Source organism: Carassius auratus, unplaced genomic scaffold (genome assembly GCF_003368295.1).
Source record: "Carassius auratus strain Wakin unplaced genomic scaffold, ASM336829v1 scaf_tig00013767, whole genome shotgun sequence".
NCBI lineage: Eukaryota > Metazoa > Chordata > Actinopteri > Cypriniformes > Cyprinidae > Carassius > Carassius auratus.
Genome location: NW_020524440.1, coordinates 261,269 through 280,501, shown reverse-complemented (window position 1 = coordinate 280,501; position 19,233 = coordinate 261,269). Strand labels below are relative to the sequence as shown.

At 36.6% G+C, this 19,233-nt stretch overlaps 1 protein-coding gene across 4 annotated transcripts in view; it reads left to right on the top strand.

Moving 5' to 3' along the window:
• Nucleotides 1–16,664, top strand: part of LOC113074138 (TBC1 domain family member 22B) — a 45,408-nt gene extending 28,744 nt beyond the window's left edge. For 2 of the 4 annotated variants that reach the window (XM_026246879.1, XM_026246877.1), the window contains 2 exons: nt 3,568–3,695; nt 12,494–13,008. In XM_026246879.1, coding sequence (XP_026102664.1) covers nt 3,568–3,695; nt 12,494–12,775 — 410 coding nt within the window. In that variant the 3' untranslated portion in view covers nt 12,776–13,008. Of the gene's footprint in view, nt 1–3,567; nt 3,696–12,493; nt 13,009–14,013 lie in introns of those variants that run through there. The other 2 variants (XM_026246878.1, XM_026246880.1) reach the window with 2 other exon arrangements.
• Nucleotides 16,665–19,233: the final 2,569 nt, after the last annotated feature.

The window sequence follows — 19,233 nt, the reverse complement described above, 5'->3', positions numbered from 1 at the left end:
GGCTTAGTTCCTGTCTTTAGTCTCCTCTTCAGCTGGTAAAATTAATGTTCAATCGGATTTAAATCTGGAGATTGATTTGGGCAATCTAAGACTTTACATTTCTTTGCCCTGATAAAGTACTTGACTGAACTGGCAGGGTGTTTTGGGTCATTATCCTAATATAATATCAAGTGCTTCCTAATGTGTTTTGTGGCATTTTCTTGAATATTGGTAGCCAAGATGATTTTGTACCCTTCCAAATTAATTCTGCTACTGCCATGCCACACAAGAGGTCCTGTTCTAGAGACAGCCATGCATGCTCATGCCATGACACCACCTCCACCAAGCTTTACAGATGAGGTTGTATGCTTAGGATCATTTACAATTCCATTTTTCTCCACACTTTTGCTTTCCAATCACTTAGATCAAGGTGAATCTTTGTCTCATTGGTCCATCAACTCCAAAACTCTACTGGCTCACATTTGTGAAGAATCTTGCCTTTCTATTTTTGGAGCTGATCAGAGGTTTGCATCTTGCTGTGTAGCTTCTGTAATGCTGTGTCCAAATCTCCTCCGGACTGTAGATTGACAGAGCATCATCAACTACTGTGGTTTTCCTCAGCCAATCAGGTCATCGTTGGTTGCTGATGTTCTGGTAGTTTCCAAACTCTTGATTTCTCTATTCCCTTTGTTTTTTCTATAGTTCGAACTGACTTACTCTTTTCTTTTAGCATCCAAATTGCTTGCCTTTCTTTCAGAATCGGTTTCCTCGTCTTCATCCTGGTTTGTGTGTGTCATCGTCAAATGCAAGACTTAGAATGGAAAAGCAATGGATATAACTGATAAGACACATTCCCTGCTTTTATTATCTGAAGAATGAATGCAAAAGGACACAGCTCAACACTTAGAAAGACCTGTGAGGCAACCAATACATATGCTCACATCAGATAGGGAGATGAAACTCTAAAAGTGCAGATCTTCTTAGCTGGTAAAACATCTTTGTGTTGAATCACCCAATAATAAAATGTGACATTCTGTAGTTTTGTCTCATATTCATCTTTTAATCATATTTACAGATTTCTTGACTCCACATCAAACAGAACAATTTTGTCTTTACTGTTCCAATACTTATGGAGGGCTGTGTGTGTGTGTGTGTGTGTTTGTATGTATATATAAGGGTGGTAACCATCTTTTTACTGGCTGAAACAAACACTTTTTTTTACATGCAATATATTTTAGGTGCTATAAAAACAAACCTGTTGAACATGAAATTAAATGAAACATATCAGCTAAAAGGGGCCCTTTTGAATAGGTGAACATATAACATAAGGTTGTTAAATATTTCATGAAACTGAAAATCTTTATCCACTCCTTATGGTCTCCTGGTCCACATTGCATTGATCCAATACACATTTATCCACTTAAAGTGTCTTTCTAGAAAACAATATATTTTCTTACAGCCTCAGGTGAATTCTTCTGAAACATCATGAATTGCAATCACTGCAGGGTAACCGGTGCATTAGAGCTAACATTAGCACCAAACTAAGACTTTTTATAATGTGAATGAGTTTTTACTCAAATCTCGCTTCAATTCAGCATTGAGTGTTTGTAATAACTTTATTTATAGTTTTACAGCGTGGCATTTCACATGAAAACTTTCTTTATTGTTAAGAAATCACCAATCATCAAGTCTTATTAAAATACATACAAACCATATACTGTTTTAATTGTGTGTTAAATATAGGGCCCTTTGAAATCTTTTATTTTTTCCCAAATTATTTTCACATTTTTCTAGAATCCTTTTTAATGGTTAGTTTACACCGTAATATCAAAAAGCATGTCTAATTAATTAAAATCATGAAACTTATACAATGTCACCTCAGTTTGTTGAAAGTTTAACAAAAACGGCATGTTGAGGGCACAATGAAATATTTTCTTTTCCATCACCAAATGTTTTATTGATACCAAGTTCTGTGTTGTAGCATGTCCAATTATTTGAATGCATAAAAACATTTTAACATCTTAATTTCTTCACATTAATTCTTAATATAGCCTTATTAAATGTTTATTTTTCCTCAGAAATTCTGTGTTGTGTATCTGGTTCTCAAATGACGGCATAAAACATTTAATTTATATTTAAATTACTATATATGTTAGCCGAGGCTGAAATTATTTGCGGTAAAATACAATAAAAGCAGTAATATTGTTAAATAGTGTGACAACTATTTTAATATGACAAATGTTTTATGAAACTATTTTAATAAATCTTAAGTCATTTATTGCTGTGATTTAAAGCTGACTTTTCAGCATCATTACTGCAGTCTTCAGTGTCACATGATCTTTAAGAAATCATTCTTATATGCTGATTTGCTGCTCAAGAAACATATATATATATATATATATATATATATATATATATATATATATATATATATATATATATATATATATATATATATATATATATATATATATATATAAAACATTTATAAACCATTATAAAGACTAAAACAATTGGAATGCTGTCCAAAACATTTGCTTTTGGGTTTTTTATTTATTTATTTATTTACTTTTATTTACTGCATACATTTACTTTGCAAATGTTATTTAAATTATTATTAAAACAGTTGTGAATAAAGTAGCATTAGGGCCTTACAAAATATTGCCATTTAAAATATGTACCACAAAATGTATAAAAAGGTGCTACATGTATGTCCTCTTTTAAGTACAATGCAGCAATCATTTTATTTTTGTATTATTATAATGGTTATCTGAAAAGGTTTCTCTTGGAGGACCAAAAAACAGAGATCTTTATAGTATATTTCAGAAAATTACAGTGGTTTCAATTATGTGGCACAAGAAATTGTTTGCAAATATTTTATGCTTTCATTTTGTTTGCTAGAACTGGAATCATAAAGAACAAAGCTTTTTTTTGTGTGCTTTTTTAAATGAGTGGGATTACGAAAGAAGTGAATTTGTGATAATGTTCAATCCTCACACCAGTGACTCACTCCATTAGTTGAGTCCATTATGATGCAACCATTATGTAACATCTCGAAGATCATTCATTGTTAAAACCCTTTTTTTTTCTTTTTTGTGAAAGGTTTTTGCTTTTATTCGTGGCAGTAAGAGTTTCCATTTTCCATCTGATAGGTCCGACTTCAGTTCTCAGTACATTCAGAGAACCATCACATTTTCTCCATCAGTATTTATCAGGAGTCTGGTCAATACAGCCACTTTCGAAAGCCATTCTTATTCTGGTTAAAGGCCGAACGAGAGCTTATCAGAAAAATCCCTCTCTCAATGAGCTAAGCACCAGGCCTGCATTTCTGTATCTCTCTCACTCTCTCTCTATTCAATCGAATATAATTACACACGCGCTGGGGGTCTATAATGTTAGTTCAGTGAAACAGGTGTGGGGAGGATTCAACAATAGCTGGTGATCTTACTTCAGGGCCAGAGTGCTTCTTTAAACAATGGGGGTCTTTACATGGCTTACAAAAGCTACTCCCAGTGCAGCACTTTGCCGAAAGTACCAGCAAATAGATATAACCCCCCCCCCCCCGTGCTTTCTCCTCTATCCCCACAGAGGATGTCCACGTGCACTTTCAGAAGTGTGAGGTGGAGTATCTGCAGTTTGCTTTCCGCTGGATGAATAATCTGCTGATGCGGGAGCTGCCGCTACGCTGTACCATTCGCCTGTGGGACACCTACCAGGTACAGCAGCACCAGCACCAGCCAAAACATGTCCGAAAAGCCTTTACATGTGCTTTTGTGTCATTTATCTGATGATTTTAATCAAAGTTGCCCGGGGTTAAGTGTCTTGATCAAGAACAAGGAGGATGGTTCATGGATCAGCTATGTGTTTTAACCTGCAACATTTTGGTTACTAGCCCAAAACCTGAACCTCTAGTAGGAGTATAATTAATTGTGCTTAGGGTTTGTTTTTCAATTCAGTTACTTTGATATACTTCATAATTATTTTGAATAATATGCCGACTACTCATTTCGCCTGTGATTTAAGCAGGGGTGTAGTAAATGTTGCTAATACTAGAAATGTCGAAGTTTGCTCTTCCCTGACTTTTTTGAAATAATCATTATATTATATAATCAAATATATTTATTCATATTTTTGCTGTACTGTTATATATTATACATAATCAAATATTTAAACCACATTTTTAAATGACAGTATTGTCACTTTTAATGAACTATTGCATCTTTGGATTAAAAAACAGCAAAGAACAGCAATTTTCATTAAAAAATAAAATTAATTGTTTATTAGGTTTAAAAATAGTTTATGAATGCAGTTACAAAAACAATAATAATAATAATAATAATTTCTCCATTTCAGAAGATGATTTTTTTTTGTTGAGCGCTTATGTATTTATTTGCATTATATCTTTAATTTAGTATACTTTAATTTTGTTAAAGTAATAATTATTGATTATTCAATTCCATAATTGATGCCTTTTGACAGCCCTGTGTCACCTCTCATTACGTGGTTTCCTTGAAGAATGCACGCTCTCATGAATGATTGCTGATCTTCAAATAATATTTGAAATGCTTGTGGGTGATATGTCTTTGAAGACCATGCTGCTCATAATTTTTTTTTTCTTGTTAAAATGGCAAAAGGTATGAACTGGTCATATTCCTGTCATTCATTAATATTCTTTTGAAGAGTTTCCTTCTGATTTCTTTTCGTGTCTTGTCTGCATGTCCTCTCTCAGACTTCCTTTTGATATATCTCCTTGCTCATTTCTTTGTCCTTTACATCTGCCTTTGTCTATCTGCCGCTTCATCTCTCATGCATGGCGTTTTGACATGGATCCGTTTCCAAAAGGTGGGTTTTATTGGATAGGGGAATAGTTGTCAGGTGACAAGTCCAATCCGACAGAAAGTAAATGGCGAGTAGTGAACCATTATGCAAGCTTGCATGTCATTTGCTTCTGTTCATTTTGAATCCGTGATGTTGCCAAACATTGAAGGGCATTTTGGATCATCAGCCCCTAAAAGGCAATAGGCATATAGAACACCTTTAACACATTTTGACAAATTTTTCTTATACATATTTGTAAAATTTTATGGGGAAAAAAATACTGAATGTACCTACTGAATGTGACAAGAACAGGTTTCCTCTGGTTATGTTCCATCTGTCTTTCTTTATCCGTTCCAGCTGTTTTTTTTTTTTTTTGGTCTTTATTTCCTCAGGCTTTTTTCACAGCGGGGTCAGGGTCGGGGCGAGCAAGAAAAGTGGCATTCACCCCCCTCGCTGAGGTAAAAGCGGGAAGTGTGTCAGCGAGGGCAGCCTAACACACAGAGAAAACTGAGCCATGGTGTATATGTTTTCAAGGTTAAACCACCCTTAAACTATCCATAATCTACCCTGCCGCCTTCACACATCAATGCATGCAAATTTAATGATAAATCAAAGAGAGGCATGCAGATCAATTGTTTAATAAAAATAAATGATGTTTTACCTCCGAACAAATCCTTAGAAAGTGTCTAGATCCTGGACATTCACAATTGCATTTAATTTGAGTAATGTGATCTATGTCAGAATACAAAATATAACAATGTTCCATGGGAGAATAATGTGTTTCGGTAATGTAAAAGTTTGGAGTTAATTGTTTTTGTCTAATTTATTTGATCAGAAATGCAGTAAAATGACTGTAACATTTTGAAAAATTATTATAATGTTAAAGAACGGTTTTCTTTTTGAATATATTTAAAAATGTAATTTATTCCTGTGATGGTAAAGCTGACTTTTCAACAGCCATTACTCCAGTCTTCAGTGTCACATGATTATGATATGCTGATTTGCTGTTCAGTTATCTGTAATTTTTTTTATTATTATTATTATCAACCTTTATTTTTTTCAGGATTCTTTAGATAGAAAGAAAAATAAAGAAGCTTTTATTTTAAGGAGAATTCTGTTGTAACATAAATGTTTTTTATCAATTAAATGCATTCTTGCTGAATAAATGTATTAATTATTGAGTAATGTCTAGTGGAAATGTAACTCTGTCATCACAGGATGTTAAAAAAAAAGTTCTTTATAAATTGTCTTTTTTAAATTACAATATTACAATTTTATTGTATTTTTGTTCACATAAATGCAGCCTTAGTGAGTGTAAGAGGCAGAGATGTATAAGAAGTGCAACCTGAATTATAAAAAAAAAAAAATGACAAGCAGTGTATATTATATTCTTTCTTTTCACTACCTACAGTTTTGACTCATAGAAGAACAAATACTATGGACCTGATCTCCATATCAATATAGATTTGTTTTTTAAAAGTTGAACAAATTGGTAGAAGGTTGTGTAAAATATAAAGTAGCTTGATGCTGCCCATAAAGCAGAACTTGAGTGTATCTGAGCAGACTTGGCTCATGAATATGTATGAATTCTGGCGGTCCAGGTTTAGTATCAACATGTGCATGATCCAGTTAATATTCATTAGCTCACCCATTACTTATTGTGGCATCATAATGAGCTTCAAAACCTTTTGTATTTTTGGTCTTTATGATAACCTGAACTGATGAAGCGTGCACAGTAAGGCTAGCAGTTTGGGGACAATTTGATTTCATGTTGCCATCAACCATTAATAACAGTCCCTTTAATTATCATTTTGTATTAAACTACCATTGTTCAAATGACACTTTGGGCTTTTCTGATATCACTGCATAATATGTTTCTGATTAATTGTTAATGAATACATTCCTTGGCATACTCCAGTGAGCAGACACATGTTGCGTGTTCGGCGGACCAGAGCAAGTTGATTAGATGATGGTGTTTTGTCCAAAAAGACAGAAGAAACCGCCTCAACTTCTCCTGGGCTCCTTTATCAGGTCACTCCTGTAATTGAACATTTGGCACAAAAGACTTACTCCTCAAGATCAATTAGAGGTGCACAAAAAGCGCAGGCCAGAAAGAAAGAGATGAGGGCGAAAAAAATAAAGGAGAGAGAGAAAGGACTGTGAAGACAAAAAGGAAAGTCATGTTAATGTCTGACTGATGTTCGGAAGCATCTGCATCTCACGTCCCCTCCATTAGTGAGATGGGTTCTGTTGAGAGGTGGAGGAGGGAACGCTTGGCTGTGAATAACCCAATGTCGGATGCCTTCTTAAGAAGGAGGGCTCAATCATGAACGCTTCTTTATTCTGCTTTTGTTTGTCAGTCTTCAGTTCTCTTACTTAGCAGTCCTTTCAGTCTTTTTCTTTCTTACAAACAAACAAGTGCTCTGTCAGTTCTGTAGTAGAGCGATAATGTCATACATGTCAATACTACGGTACTTGTAGTATATTTAGTCCACTATTAGATTGAAAAAGGATAAACAATATACTAACCGGCAAACTACCTTTCAAAAGTTTGATAACTCTAAGATTTTTTTATTTTTTTATATCTTTATTCACCAAGGATGCATTAAGATGGTTAAAAGTGACTGTAGAAACATTTAAACGTTCTATTCATCAAATCATGGTTTTTACAAAAATAAGCAGCACACCTTTAAACTTTTTCAACATTCGAAATAATATTTTTTAAACAATCAGCAAATAAGTATATTAGAATGATTTCTGAAGTATTAAAGCTGCAGTCGGTAACTTTTGACGCTCTAGCGGTTAATAAACAGAACTGCTTGCGTCTTGCAGAAGAACATTGTAGCCGGATCTACTTCTCTCTGTTTATGTCTATGAAGAATCACAAAGGTACTGGGTTACTCCGCCGCGGTACCCCCGAAGCAATCTAAAATAGTCCGAATATAAACACTTATTATAGGTGCACCCTAGTGATTCAGGACAAGCCAAAAACAGTTTGGAAAATGGATTCATGGTGTATTCGCTTATTATGTTCATTTTTCTACATTTTGTACTCAAAGAAAGTTACGAACTGCAGCTCTGATTGGTTGTTTCTTACCGGGAGCGGTGTATTTCTGCAAATGGCAATAGGACCACTGGGAGGAGCCAGAGGAGCTTGATTTTTTTCACAGATTATCTGTCTCATATTCTACTGTCAGGACATAATGACAGGTTTAACAAATATGTAAAAAAATATATTTTTACAAAAGTTACGTACTGCAGCTTTAAGTGACACTGAAGACCGGAGTAATGATGCTGAAAATTCAGATTTATGTATTAAAATAGAAAACTGTTGTTTAAAATTTGAATCATTTTAGAATATTTTTACTGCATTTACTGCACAGTAATTGGTTTTACTGCGTTACTGCATTAATTGGTTTTACTGCATTACTGCATTTGGTAGAATTACTTGTGTGCTTGGGGTCGTTGTCTTGCTGCATGACCCATTTTCTCTTGAGACTCAGTTCACGGACAGATTTTTGACATTTTTTTCCTTTAGAATTTTCTGGTACAGTATAATTCAGAATTCATTGCTCTATCAATGATGGCAAGCCGTGCTTGGCCAGATGCAGCAAAACAGGCCCAAATCATGATATTATCACCACCACAGTTTCACAGATGAGATTCTTATGCTGGAATCCAGTGTTTTCACCAAATATAACACTTCTCATTTCAACCAGAAAGTTCTATTTTGGTCTCATCTATCCACAAAACACTTCTCCAGTAGCCCTCTGGATTGTCCACATGATCTTTATCAAACTGTGTTTCTTTTTAGCTTTCTCCTTGCATCTCTGCTATGCACACTGTGTTTGTTCAGTGTTCTGATGGTGGACTCATGAGCATTAACATTAGCCAATGATCAAAGGCCTTTATTTGCTTAGAAGTTACTCTGGGTTCCTTTGCAACCTCGCAGACTATTGCACGTCATGCTGTTGGAGTGATCTTTGTTACTCGACCCCTCCTGGGGAAGGTAACAGGGTCTTGAATTTCCTTCATTTGTACACCGTGTGTCTGCCTGTAGAGTTTGGGCTCTACAAATCCATAGAGATGGTTTTGTAACCTTTTCTAGTTTGATGAGCAACACCAACTCTTTTTCTAAAGTTCTCAGAGATCTCCTTTGTTTGTGCCATGATTCACTTCCACAAAAATGATCAGACTTTGATAGATCGCTCCCTGTTCTTTAAATAAAACTGGGCAGGCACTGACACCTTATATTCATCTCTTGAAAACACCTCTGGACAGATGGACTTTAATCCTAGAGATTCACATATTTTTACCACTCTCAGATATGTAATATTGGATCATTTTCCTTAAAAAATGTTTTTTTGTTTTAGTTTTTTTGTCTCATTTGTCTTAGAGTTCTCTGTCTACTTCCAGAATGTGAGAATATCTGATGTTTTGGATCATTTTTATGCAGATAGAAAATTCTAAATTCTAAAAAAAATTTTAATGCAGTTATTTTCCAGATAATATTTTAATTTTCCCAGCCTGTATTAACAGTCTCACTCTTGCATTTTTTTTAAAGGGGCTTTTTAGTTCCTGAGGCTGATACACAGTACGTATATCTACTGACAAGTTGTTACTTTCAGAAAGATTAATTGTCAAGATTCGAACACTGTGACTCGTCACATATCAAGCTAGAAACACCTCTGGACCAACACATCTCATCATTTGAGAAGCTATAAACTCAACTCCTAGATTTGCTCTGATTTTCTTTGTGCCTTCCTAAAATCCAACTTTTAACTTCTTGCTCATTCTCTTCCTCTTTTCTCACTTCAAGAGGGACCAACAGAAAGAAAGTAAACAAAGCTATTTATAACCGCTCGCTGTCTCTCAAGCGGCTGAATGTACCACACTGTACACATTACAAGTAGAGGGGGATGCTGGGGAGAGAGGAGGACGAATGAGGAGAGGAGAGGCGAATTGGGTTGTGTCTTCTTTAGATATGTTGGGAATAACTAACACGACCTAATTCCCTATCCAATAAATTAGATAGATGGTATAACTATGTTAGGTGCTCTGTGTAGGCGCTCGACTGTAGCTGAATAATTTAACAAATAACATGTGTTGTCTTAAAACTCTTATTATTCATGATGGAAATAAACCGTTGTTTTTATTTCTGGCTAAAGGAATGTGCAGTCATTGGAGCCATGGCAAAGCCAACTAAATCTATATATATATCCCAGCTTTAACTGGGAGATGGGTTTAAATCCAGCCCATGCTGTGACCTGATACCCCTCCCTAATAATGTCATTGTGCTTGCTCTGCCATGCTAACCATATTCTAAAGGCAGAAATCTTCTTGCAGATCGTGGCTATACAGCTACCATTCATATTGTCAATGTTTATCAATGTCCGAAAAGGCAAATAAAAACAAAAAAGGCATAATGAAAGTGGCTCATATGAATCGTGTGCTGTCTCCTAAGTCTTCTGAAGTCATAATTCACGTTTGTGGATTCAGTAGTGTTCTTTTAGTATTATGTAATATTATAGTATTTAGTAATATTCTGAATTAGCTTCTACATTTTCAGTTTCCATTTTAATTTACCATTATGTTTTAGTCATTTTATGTGCATTTGACCAGTTTGAATATTTTAGCTAATTATTTATTTGTTTTCGGTTTTAGTAATCCAGCTTCAACATCATACATTATTTTGTCCTCACTTTCTTACTTGTAACTCTTCCCTCTCAGTGACACAGCTGACTGAAAGGCTCATTATGCGGGCCTCTGTCTTCTCAGGTGTAAATCACAATGATATTCATGATAGTTGATGCCTACTCGTATATGACTTTTACCAGCAAAAAGTGTCTTAGAAAATTTAAATCAATATATTGTTTTCTGTGAGTAAACAACATGATTTTCACATAATTTAGAAAGAAAAATTCTAGGCTACAAGCCCCAGTTCTCAAAGGTCAGTATGTGTTTGTATGTGTTTTATGGCCTTATTCAAGTGGTTTTACACTAACCACACATAACTTTTTTTTTTCTCAAAAACACAATCATGTACATACATGCTGCTCACATATTATTATAGCGCAGTTTGTGCTGATTACAGTGAGATTAGACTTAAGCCATTTAGATGTGTATAGTGGGACGTGGCCTAATGGAGGGTTGGACTCCCAATCGAAGGGTTGTGAGTTCTAGTCCCGGGCCGGCAGGAATTGTGGGTGGGGGTAGTGCATGAACAGTTCTCTCTCCACCTTCAATACCATGACTTAGGTGCCCTTGAGCAAGGCATCAAACCCCCAACTGCTCCCCGGGCGCCGCAGCATTAATGGCTGCCCACTGCTCCGGGTGTGTGCTCACAGTGTGTGTGTGTGTGTGTGTGTGTGTGTGTGTGTTCACGGCTCTGTGTGTGTGCATTTCGGATGGGTTAAATGCAGAGCACAAATTCTGAGTATGGGTCACCATACTTGGCTGAATGTCACTTCACTTATTCACTTCACTTATAAGAAACTGATAGAAAACACAAATGTCAGGGCATGACAAAACTTCTTCAGGCCCCAAAAATACCATTAGACCTCAGAGGGTTAAGGTAGGGTGACCATATGCGCCGTTCATACAGAACACATCCCAGCCAGGATTTTAGTATTGCCTAAATTATCCAGGTTTTGGCTATTTGCACTGTTTAGGTTGATCTTGTTTAACATTTACGAGAGCTATAAAGAGCAGAGCAGACGGCTCTTATATGCTTTCGAATCGCTTTCACGTGTTTGTTCGTTCGACTTGAAGCATTGTGGCGCACTTTTTATTTATTTATTTATTTTTATTTTTGGATTTGTGGGCAGCGACGCATTAAGTCAATCGAACGAACAAACACGTACGCATATTTGAATCGCTTTGATCGTTCCCTTTAGATCTCACTTTCTCACACGCAGCCCCACGATTGGTCGATTATGTACTGCATGGTATTGGTCAAACTGCTCTGGATGTTTTAGGCATTATTAAAATCCTGGCTGAGAAGTGTCCCGTATGAACGGCGCATATGGTCATCCTAGGTTAAGGTCATGTTTCAAATTTTGTATGGCTTTTTTTTTTTAAGTTGAAGTTTTTCATACATCAACTTTATTTTGATTAACAAAAATGATTGTTAATATTTTTTGTTGATAACAACAGCACTGGTGAGAAACTGAAATTGTAATCATTTGTTGAAAATCTTTCCTTTTGTTGCTCTCAAATCTTTTTTTATGTTCATCATTTTGACACTTTCATGTTGTTTTTTTAAATAAACTGCTGTTGCAAGGAAAGCAAATGTGTTTTTGTTATTTAAATGCATATTTTAAAGCAGTTTTCAGAAAATAACACCCTAATTATCAGACGTCAGCAAGTCAAACATGACTATGAGGAAGATGTTCAGTTAATAAGACAAATTCCTTAAAAAAAATCCTTAAAAGGAAACACAATGGTTGGGTGAATAAATAATGGCAGAATTTTGGTGAATTATTGTTTTAAAGTTCAAAACTGGTAACTGGAAGGTTGCTGGTTCAATCCCTGCATCCTCAAGCCATCATTATTTTGCCCTTTGAGAAAGGCACTTAACCCCAGGGGTCGAGTCTCTAATAAGTGTGCAGTATGTCACTTTGGATAATCATCTGCTTAATGACTGCTTACTAATGCAAGCATGTGTGTTCTACTCTGTGTCTCTTTTGATCTCCAGGCCGAGTCAGAGGGATTCTCTCATTTCCACCTCTATGTGTGCGCTGCCTTCCTCATCAAATGGCGTAAAGAGATCCTCTCCACGTTGGACTTTCAGGTACCGACAATCTCCCGAATGTCATGTGTGCCACAGCCGCTGAGCTTTATGAAGAAGCATGTGTGGTTTACATGTGACCGCCTGCGCATCCCACACATGCATACCTCACTGGAAAGCGTCCCGACCGTCACTTACCCCGAGAATATCGGAATAATTGGCCCTCCAGTGGAGCAGCCTCGGCTGTAACGAAATTTCACAGGCCAGTGGATTCACCACACCTCAGCGGCCACGAAACAAGAACGTTCTGTTATACGCTCCCCGTTCTCACTCTTTCACGCTCTCTTTCGGAGGATCCCCACGCCTTAGCTCCATCTCTGATTCTCTCGTTTATTATTTGCCTCATTGTCAGGTCGAGTAGAGAAGGGTTTGATGAACAGTCATTGGAGCGTGTGTTTATACTCGGATTGTCAGTGGGTTAAAATTATCACATTTAATCATCTGTGTACCGATGATTATGTTCACATGATCACATTCAGAAATTAGATTTTTTTCTGTTTTGAAAATAACATAAAAAAAAAAATTATTATATCACTTTCACAGATGTTCTTATTTGATTTTAAATATTAGTAATAACATTGTGTTCACAATTCACAATATTTTATTAAATATGAATCATGTTAATATTAATAATAATCATTATCAACAGACACAGGATAGCATGTTGAAAGTGAGTTTAATTTGTAGCTGATAATTCAGACTTGTTGAGCTTTGATAGAAATTAATTTACAGCATGCAAAGACAAATGTCCCATCTGGATTTGATTTATAAAAAATTAGCCACTGCCGATGTGTCTCTCCATTATTTACTGATAAATAAGCTTCTGTTAACAGGATTATTGTTCCTGGGAATTGAACAAAGACACCTGTGCTCTTGACAATTCAGACGGTGCTTATAAATCGCACAAACCATTGTCATGTAGAATTAGCTTAATGTCATAATGTTTTGAAGTAAATTGAACCGTGTTGAACATCTTTAATTAGCCTCTTTAGTAAGTTTATATTCGTGCACACACGTGATGTAAATATATTCTAAAATAGGCACCATATTTTAACCCAAAGCTCAAAGCCACGCTGGTTAGCAACTTGAAAATCAATGATTTTCAGCTTCATGCTACTGTGTTAAAACTCCTATATTGAAGAACCTGAGAAACTGAGAAAAGCAGATTACTATAGATCTGCTCTTGTGCACTTATAGCAGCTGTAGGTGCCGGAAAGCCCATACACATGCCTGCATACACACGCTAAATGCACAATCATGAATCACATTATAATCATGCCGTGACTAACAAGCATTTACAGTTCAGAGTAAAAATTAATTTCAAGGAATATATAAAAGCCAGGAAACAGTATTTTTAGGTGGAAAGTCGCTACCAGCACATTGGCTGAGCTCTATGAAAGACACTCAAATTATTTGTTTTTTTCCAGAACCTGCTAATGCTCCTGCAGAACCTTCCCACAATACACTGGGGCAACGAAGAGGTGGGTTTGCTACTGGCAGAGGCCTACAGACTCAAATACATGTTTGCTGATGCTCCGAGCCACTACAAGAGATGAGAGCCTGTAAGCTGACCACAGCATGACCCTGCAAAACCCAGACGATGATCTGACCTAACAATGGGATCGGTCCAAACAGCACTCCTTTGCTCGGTTTAATCTGACACAGCGAAGATCGAGCTCACCAATTTTCTCCAATGTCATCAAATTTGTGTCATCGTCTGTTACAATTCACGATCAAGAACAGGACGGCGTAAACAACCATGGACAAAACGGATATTTCGGAAAAAAAAACTCCCAGAGATCTTGAAAGCTGACAGTTCAATTTGCCTGCAGATGACTTCAGAAGATAGCTGACAGTGAGATGCCAAGAGCAGAGGAACAGAAAGCGCTTATGTGAGCGTATCAAACTAAAAACAGAAGGATGTGGCATCCTAGGCTTCCCCACATCTTCCTATATTTGTTACCTCAGATGTGGAGAAACCACCTCTCGTTTTTATTTCTTGGCAGGTCTTCATTTTTTATTTTGTTCCCTCTATGCCGGTGTTCTCATGGTTTGTGTTATTAGACCATAATGTGATCTCCTCGGCCCTTCTGCTCATTGCAACATTGATTGTACCACACACAGGTGCACGGGTCGATTCCCATCCGTAATCACTCTGCGTTATTGAAGCTCTGCAATACATGAAACTATGGCAGCCATAAAGGGTCATTTCTCAAGAGGCACGGCTGAGCGTTCCGGATTCGAAGAATCAATATGCAACCGCGTGAGCGATGTGTTTGGGTTTTGTTTTGGGGGTTTTATGCTTTTATAGAATTGTGAGACTGTGAATTTGAACAATCCTGAACCAGTGGCTTTGTGTGAAGCCCGTGCACAATTATTTCTTAGACAATTAGAACTTTAGCTTTAGTACTTGCATTCGACTACTACTGAGATAACGTTTCAGCAAAGATAGCTGAATCAAACTGCGGTGAAATATTAATATGGCTTTATAAAGAATGAATCAGTGTGATATGAGGTCAGCCTATGAGACCACAGGACTGCAGTCGTGTTGAAAGGAAACTACTGACTTCGAAGCAGACTGAAGGGTTTTGGTTTTTAACTGCGTGGTACTGAAGAGTGGACGGGGGCGATACCTGACAGACACGCTTCTGCCATCCTCACGTGCATTCAATCTCCCAGGGCAACCGAATTATGCAGATGTCTATGCTAATCAGATGTAGATGATCTGATTATCTCCTTTTTTCCCTTTGAGTCTTCTTTTCACCTTTCGGTATATTTATTAACTGCAGGGCTGATACATTTTGATCGGTGATTAATTGTTCACCTTCTAAATCTTTCCAAACTAGATGTGTAATCTTTATAAATCAGCGTGTAATGCGAAATGAATGACTCCGACTTCTCAAAAGCAGATGTTTTCATTAAAATCTCTATTCGTTTCATTTAACTCGGACCAAACCCTGCATGGATAATCTGAATAATAAATTAAAGAAGTGTCTTTCTGCTTTAATTATTGAAGCGAATGGAGTGTATTGATTAGATGGAGGTGTCCGAATCGGTTAAAAGTGATGCCGTTGTGGAGTTTGCTGATGTTAAATGCTTGAACAGTGTACATTTTGTCAGCTCGCTGTCCTTATTCATCCATCAGAGACATTTGAAACCACCTGCGCCATGCAGTCTCACGATCTTTGATGAGGCATTTACAGTGCTGCACTCTTATTTTGAGGTGAACTGGAATGTATTTTACTTAATTTTTTTCAGTGTATGTCTGTCTTTTCATACATTACTGAGCTCATATTCACTCCAGAGATAATTAGTTTGCTCGTCACACTTTAAAAGTGCGCTAATGAAGTGGTGACTTGAGATTGCTGACCCTGGTGAGGAGATGGAGCAGTGATTATTCATGAAGAAAGTTTGAGTGGACTTCCAGATTAACTCCAGGTTTTAGTCTTTTGAATGTTGTAAATGTCTAAATTGATTGATTGTATTAATGAATCTTGTTCAAGTCAACATGAAATCAAAATGAACAGCATTTGCTTCATCAATGGTCTTATTGTGTGCGGTCCATCAGGGCACACAATAATCTTCTGCCTCTGAATCAGCTTTTTATTTCTCCTGCTGTCATTTAGGCTATTGAATAATGTTAACCAGGAAGATGCTCTTGAGGGGGAAATTGACCATCAGTTGACCTCAATGTCCGGCTCTCAAGATATGGGTCTTGTGCAGAATTGTCCACCTTTGTCAGTGTCTGATCAAAACCTTAAAAAAATTATCTCTTGAGCTAGTTTTTCTTAATCCGTTAATGCAATGCCAAGTTGTTAGTTTGATTAATGAAGGCTAACTGAAAGGGAAATATTTATTTGAACCATTTTTTTAAATATAATGATATATCATTTTTTTATGATTAAGAATAAATAATGTACCGTTCAAAAGGATTTTTCATTGTCATTAAAATAAGTCTGTAATGCCCACCAAGGCTGCATTTATTTGCTCAGAAAATGCAGTAATATTGTGAAATATTATTACAATTTAAAATAACTATTTTCTATTTTAATATATTTGAAAATGTAATTTATTTCTGTAACGCAAAGCTGAATTGTCAGCATCCTTATTCCTGTCTTCAGTGTCACATGATCCTTCAGAAATTATTCTAATATACTGATTTGATGCTCAAGAAAAATGTATTATTTCTTTTTTATTTGATTTTTTTTTTTTGGAAATCATGATGCATGTTTTCAGGATTGTGTGTTGGATTAAAAAAAGTCCAAAAACATTTTTATTAGAGCAGCCCTTCGGCCAGGGCTTTGAGGATGGAGATTCTGCAGCAGTGTCGGATCTGATGGTGTTCAGGACCACTGTCCTTTACAATCCATTCATTCTCCTACAGTATGCAACTCTCACTCTCCATCATCCAATCGATTCCTGCTGGATAAAATATTAAAGTGCAACCCTGCGTTTTGTTTGTGAAATATTTTGTTCCACTTAAACTGGGTGCTTTCATGTTGACTTGTGCTCTTCTGGACATCTTTCATCAGGAACGTTTTAAAAAGTCTGGATTTCTCGAACACATCTGATTGTTTTGCATCTATTGCTTATATGTGCATTCATACCTTGTTTATCCAAATACACATTAAACCACAGGTTTTTGATCTGCATATGGTACAAACAATGAGTACTAACATAATGTGAATATATTACTTTTTTGTTTTGTTTCTGCCCTTTAAATTTTGGACGCGTCAGCTCTGCTTGGTATACTTTGTTTTTTTCTGTTTCCATTACTTTTTTTTTTTTAAAGAAAAGGAAAAGTGAGCGCCCTGCTGGTACCGCCACTATCCTATTTATAGACATGTCCTCTATGTCTTGAGTTATTTGTCTCCTTCCCGTGACTTGTCCTGGGATTTTCAGCTTTTTTTTTTTTCTTCTCTCCATTTTGGGCTTCTCGCTTGGCATTATTCCTCCTTTCATTTATCCATTTCATCCATCGGGCCTGTGTTTGAAAGATACGCTTTCATTCTTTTTTTTTTTTTTTTTTTTCTTCTTTTTTTTTCAAAATGTATTCTCGAATTTTAGCGTCAAATATTTGCCTTGGGTCTGCAAACAGAAATGGTGCTTCTCCCTGTATTAGTCATTCAGCTTGTGGAGAGAGTAATTTTTTGATAATGTAGATGTGAAAGAACAGTGCTGTGGTTTATGCGGCTCATGATTGTGTTCACAGTTTGCAATGCAAATGAGCCTCTCTAGCAGCTTCATAGTGCATCCTAACGCCAGGGCTCTTTTATTTGTGTGTTCCTCTCTGCGTAAAATGGCCAAATCCTCAAGTCATTGGGTTCTTCTTGCTTAATCAGTGCTTTTGTAGTCCACACTGCTTTTAGCCTTAAAGAAAAAGAGGAAACGTGGGAGTTTCCTGCTGTGTATTTGATTTTTGGATTCTATTAAACTGTTGGTACTCTGTTTAAATTTCATTGTTGTGTGTGTGTGTGTGAGTGTGTGTGAAGAATGACCGTGTCCTCTTGATGAGTCCAGACAGCTGACGCTCGGAAGCGCCCTGTGGAAATGTCAGCTGTAATTAGCGCTTGTTAAGCAAATGGCGGGGTTAATGACCTCGTCGTCTCCCTGCCCACAGCCACAGTCTGTTGACTGTTGACTGACTGCGACACAACCAGCATTAAACATTTATTATTCAATTTGACCGCTACGTCCAAGGTGTTGATGAGCACTCCTGGATGCTGCGGATTTCGGGGGCAATTATGGGACACCATAATGGCTAATTGTGCAGTTCGGTGCTTATTTTTAGCTGTCCTGTCAAAGATCAGGGAAAGGAACCGAAGGACAAAAGGTGATTTCACAGGCACTCCGATACTGGGTGACATGTAAGTCCGTGGAGAACTGAGAGAGAGTCTGCTGACAGACCGACAGGGAGAGGGTTTTGGGACTCTGCGGTATGCTGTCCTCGTGAGAAATGAAGGAAGATTTTCAAATGAGTCATTTTGAATTATGTGGAATGTTTGGCCTTTACATGTCAGCAGCTTCCTGCTTTAGGGGGCCTTGTGTTAAAGAGTCCTGAAGGTAACGACGCGCAAACAAATGCACACAGTCACTGAATAACAGAACAAGCTACAGCTGATCTGCTGATGTTTAGGCATTGTCCCATTTAGTCAAAAAACATATTCTTGAATGGCTTATTGCTTGTATAACATGGTAGAATGAAAGAAAAAAGAAAAAAACACAAATACTAATAATATATATATATATATATATATTTTATAAGTAACCACAGTAAGTAATTTCAGTAAGTAATATGGGTCATTATCCTCACTGCTATTTACAACAACGTAAGTTTTTGGAAAGTCTTTTTCTTTTTCAGATTAATATTACAGTCTAAATAAATGTTGTTTTGTTGCTGCTAGGCCAGTTTTTCCTCTGTGGAGTAAAGAACTATTCGTTTAAGGCATATCAAGCCATTTATATTTTGACACTATTTTGCAAAATGATCTCCTTTAGGGTGATCCTTGATCACCCTCATGGGCTTTTGTGTGTGTGTGTGTGTGTGTGTGTGTGTATGTGTGATTAACCAACTGACTGACCTATTTCATGAATACTAAGTATACACACAGTACAGACCAAAAGTTTGGACACACCTTCTCATTCAA